The sequence below is a fragment of the Nannospalax galili genome, unplaced genomic scaffold (genome assembly GCF_000622305.1).
Source record: "Nannospalax galili isolate Female #2095 unplaced genomic scaffold, S.galili_v1.0 scaffold243, whole genome shotgun sequence".
In the NCBI taxonomy this organism is placed as follows: Eukaryota; Metazoa; Chordata; class Mammalia; order Rodentia; family Spalacidae; genus Nannospalax; species Nannospalax galili.
Window position 1 is genome coordinate 6,971,321 of NW_008353490.1, and position 5,227 is coordinate 6,976,547.

Sequence of the window (5,227 nt, forward strand, 5' to 3'; positions counted from 1 at the left end):
CGGACGGATACGGGCGCCGCGGCCGGGCCCCTCCGCGCTGGGCCTACTTTCCGGGCCGCGGCGGCGCGGGGGCGGCGGCGCGGGCGGCGGCTTCCTCCTCCTCCCGAGTTCCAGTCCGCGCCCTTCCGGAGCCCCTCGCTTCGGGCTTCTCAGTTTCTGTCCTCCCAGGCTCTCCTCCTCTTCCTGATCCCCGTTCTGCTTCCCATCAGACCCCCGCCCTCCATGTCGCCTTCTCTGCGTTGTTGTCCCTCTAGTCCCCTCCTTCCATGTCGCCCTTCCCCTTCCCCCTGTCCCTTGCCTGCCCGGACGGTCCTGGGCCCACGCCTGGCTGGCCCGGGGCCCGCGCCGCAGAGGGACTCCCTCCTGGGGGTGATTTACCCCCCCCCCCCATTGGCCGCGGTCCCTCACGCAGTAGGTTCTCCTGCGCACAGTAGGCCGCAGGAAGTGTTTCTCGCTCAAGGCTCGCTGGCTGAATTCGTGCGAGAACTTAGGTCTGTTTCTTCTGAAAGGAGGAAGTGCACACAGTTTTATGACAGACGTAGCGAAGGGGAAAATGTCACCCACACCATCGCCTCTGCTCAGCTTGGGGGTTAATGGGGCCCCTCCCACAGTTCGGAGAGGAAACCGAGGCATCCTTTGCAGCGGTGTTCGGACATGGAATGGGGGTCATTGGGTAGAGAAGCAAGGGAGCTGTGCTGCGGTTGGCACCACAGTTTTAATTCTAGTCTTGGGAAATACGTGTCAGGTAGCCCCAGTTTTCCTGGTTCCTACGGTTTTTGCAGTCACACTGAGAAAGGATTCTGGTTGGGCGCTGAGAAAGTGATGTCTGCCTCGGATGCTGTGGAATGTGAATCACTTCGATTTCTGTTCAGTTTTATGTTACTGACTTAAGAGTTTGACTGTCCTTGGGGATGACTACACTGAGGTTCATGAAAGAACTGAGCCAGGAGCAGAGGTGCAGATGCTTACAGAGAAGTCAGGTCTGGTAATAAAAAGGGCTATGTTAAGTTGGTCCTTTGGGAGAAAAGGGTGAGGAATTGGGATCAGTTGCAAGCTTAGGAACAGGACACCCAAACTAGAAGCTACTATCCTAGCTCTTAGCAAACTCAACAGGCATGTCAATCAAGGTGATATGAACAGAGTGTTCTTGAACCTCAGTGTTTGCACACTTCCTGTTGCTTTCATGGTTGGTTGTAGGTAACGTATGAAGATTGTGATTGAAAACTGCACAGAATATTCATCCGATGGTGTCTTTATTGCTTCACTGCTTTGACTTTGACCATGTTTTTGTTCATTGTTTTTGTTTTGTTAGTGCCGAATGCCAAGAAGGTGCAGTGTATCATCTATGTGGAAGGATGCTTAGAGAGAGAGAATGTGAAATTTCCACTGAGACAAGGCTGGGAACCTATTCCTCTCAGCATTCCCCACTTTACCCAATGGCATCACTATCCCCAAATATAATAATCCTATTTCTCTTGTTTTCCAAGACACTTCATAATGAAGTCATTTAAAACTTTTTAATATTAAATTAATTTTTTTGGTGTGCATCACCATGTTCATGTAATGGTCAGAGGACAACTTACACGAGTTGCTTCCCTTGTGTGTTCTGGGGATTGAATTCAGGTTGTCAGGCCTGGTGGCAAGGGCTTTTAACTCCTGAACCATCTCTCCAACCCATAGCTAAGTCTTGTATGGGTTGCAATACATACAACCCTTTCTCAGAACTTGGTTTGCAATTGTTGACAGCCTTCCAAGGTACCCACAGCTCCAAAGGTGGAACCTTCAAACTGGGCTCTGCTGAGCTTTCAGTCCATCACTTTTGAATGTGGATGATCTCTTCAAATGTAATCTAGGTTCACATCCTGATTAAAGGTATGGAGTGGGTCCCTCTTGATTTTGAAATAAACCTCGGACTCCTGATGACCCTTGGACCGTAGTCTTCAGCTCTCAGTCTGGCATCAGTCTTTGCTGTCCTTGATGATGCCACTTTTACCTTTGTTTTTTGTTCAGGGACCTTGTGATTCCCTCTTCTGAGAGATCACCTCCTTTTATTTACATGTAGGTGCTGAGGCTTCTTCAGGGAGGCTTCCTCAGTTCTTTTCAGGGGCAACCTTAAACCTCACCCCTGTGCTTCTCAGAGTGTTTTGTTTGGACCCCTGGGGACTCCCTGAGGTGCTTTCATAAGTCTGTAAGAAATATATCTATAATGATACTAAAACTATTTGGCTATTTTATTTGGCTAACTGAAAGCAGTTGTGGGTTCAACTGCAGACAACTTAGCACACAGTATTCTGGTAGCATACCAGACGTATGTGACTGTTGTTTCATACATTCTATCCAAAGCCACTTCACAACAGGGAGAATGCAAAGACAGATAGGAGAATCCAGCTATACTTTACTAAACCAGACATTAAAAGACTTGTAAACAATTTTGGAAGAATATTTTCTCATAAAAATATGTTTTTCTTGGGGCTGGAGAGATGGCTCAGCGGTTAAGAGCATTGACTGCTCTTGCAGAGGACCTGGGTTTGATTCCCAGCACCCACATGGCAGCTACGAACCATCCTTAACTCCAGTTCCAGGGGAATCCAAAGCCCTCTTCTGACCTCCAAGGCATTGCAGGACATGGGTGCACTCACATACATACAGGCAATATATTCATACACATAAGATAAAAATAATAAAATATTTTAAAAAATGTTTTTCTTTTGAGACAGGGTCTCATTCTAGGCCATGCTGGTCTAGAGCTCACTGTGTAGTCAGATGGGCTCAAATTCCTGCCAGTCCTCTTGTCTCAGCTTCCTAAATGTTGGGATTATAAGTGTGAGCCTCCACACTCAATTTGAAGATTAGATTTCTAGCAAAGCAATTATTAATAAAATCTACATAAACTGGAGATTTTTGAGGCTCTCATTAATATTTAAGATTGTAAAGGGATCCTGAGACTAAAATGTTTTGAGACCCATTGCTCGGTTATTCTGATAATGTTTCTCATTGTAATGATTTTGTCCAGTGTTTTGATTGCTCTATTAGGATTTTTTTTTTTAAAGACAAAATCTTGCTATGTAGTCCTACTTGGCTTGAACTCCAGAATCTCCCGCCTCTGCATGCACTAGCATGCTCATCTTCCACTATCAACTTTATTCCCATGTCACTCTGCAAAGGATTCTTGCAGATAGAACTGAAGTTCTGAGAGATTTGGAAGGTGAATTCACCCAATAGGCTTGTAAGTTGAAATTTCTGTCTGGTATGTGTATTTTCTTGTTCTTCTTAATAATTGCAGAACTCTTCAGTTGGGTGAATAGGTTTGTTCAAAAACTAGTTTTGTACACTCACTGGGCCAGGTACTGTGCTAGGTGCTGGGAATGCAAAGTTGAGTCAGAGACTTGATCTCTGCTGTTACTCTTCAGGATAGTGTTTAGAGTTTGTGGTGCAAATACTATATAGTGGAAGATAGCAGTTCAAGCTTCCTAGAGAAAATAATGGGAAAATTGAGGGCCGTAGAAGTGACTAGAACAGGACATGTCCGTGCAGCCTGCAATCCCAGCACTTGGTCAGTTGAGGCAGGAGGATCAGGAGTTTAAGGTCATCCTCAGCTACAGGGTGAGTTCGAGGTCAGCCTGGGTTACATCTTAAAAAACAAAACAAAAGGCAAGTGATTAGGAATGTGAACCCACCCAAAACACATGGAAATAAGCTTAGGACAGAGGTAAATCCAGCTTCACATGGATGGGCCAACATTTATTGAGTGTACCTACACAGTTGTACTCATAAAGGCTCTGTGCGTTAAAGCTGTGGCATTTCCGCTACCTTACCCTAATTTCTTTTTATGATTTTTTTTTTCAGTACAAGTTATTTTTCCAGTTTCTATTGTGGTTTACTTTCCAATATTTGGAGCTTTAAAAATTGCCTTTTTTGTTACTGACTGTGGTTCAGTTGCATTGTTGTCAAAGCATACCTTGGATTACTTTAATCATTTGAATTTTGCTGAGGCTTGTTTCATATTCTGTAATCATATTTGCTAACTATGTGTGTTATTGTTATACATGGTCAGTGACTCAGAAGAGTGTTATTTTTCCTTATTTGTGTTTGGTCATCCTAATATCTCATTCTTTTTTTTTTCTTAAGATTTATTTTATTTTTAATTTGTGTGTGTGTGCGTGTGTGTGTGACACACATGTGTGACTGCAGGTGCTGGCTTAGTCCAGAAGGGGGTGTCAGATCCTGGATCCCCTGAACTGGAATTACAGGTGGTTGTGAGCTGCCTGAACCAAACTCAGGTCCTCAGGAAGAGCAGTAGGCAATCTCAACCTCTGAGCCATTTCTCCAGCACTCTTATTCTGGTTTTGATGTACAGTTCCTTAATGATTAATGGTGTCGAGCATCCATGTAGACTTTGTGCCACTGACAAAACAACTTGAGGGAGGAAGGACTTATTTTGGTCCATGGTTTTAGTCCATAGCCCTTGGTTCTATTGATTCTGGGCCATCATATTGCAGGATCTTATGGCAGAGACTACTCATCTCATGCCAGATAGGAAGCAGGGGAAGGGACAGAGCATATGGCCTCCCAAGGACATATGTTTAATGACCTCCCAGAGTTCCCAGAACCTTCCCAAACAGTACCAACCACCTGGGGAATCAAGCCTTTAGGACACAAGCCTTTTGGGGGAATACTTCATATCCAGACCATAACTGTATCCTGTGTATTTGTTAGTTTCTCTATGACTTTAGAGAAATGTTATTAAATTTGCTGCTCATTTTAAAATTTAAAAATAATTTTTAAAAAAGTAAGAAAACAAATGACTCAATTTTACAAAATACACAAAAAATGAATAGACTTCACCAAAGAAGATATAAAAATAAAAATGGCAAATTACACATAATTAGCTATTATGAAAATTCACATTAAAACCATAATAAGACATCACTAGTCACTTCTTTAAATGAAAAAATACTGACCATCAGTTACTCATATGAACTCATAGCAGTGGTGACAGCACACATAAGTCCTATGCAAGCTCAAACCAGACAAAATCCCAACATAGACATGGGGAAGTGGGTAAGAAATCCCAACCAACCTAAGGAATTTTCAGCAACTGATGGCTGCTGAGAGGGGGAGAGATGGTGTCTTACAGGGATGGGACTCTTGGTTGACCCAGTGTATGGACCCACACTGAAGGACATTTGGGGAAACAAATCAGACTTTATGGGCCATATATATATAT

At 43.8% G+C, this 5,227-nt stretch overlaps 1 protein-coding gene across 1 annotated transcript in view; it reads left to right on the forward strand.

Annotated features, from left to right (window-relative positions):
- Znf236 (zinc finger protein 236) overlaps nucleotides 1–5,227 on the forward strand; it is a 123,773-nt gene that overhangs the window by 10,041 nt on the left and 108,505 nt on the right. The window contains exon 3 of the mRNA XM_017802605.2: nucleotides 432–491. Coding sequence (XP_017658094.1) covers nucleotides 432–491 — 60 coding nt within the window. The remainder of the gene's footprint in view (nucleotides 1–431; nucleotides 492–5,227) is intronic.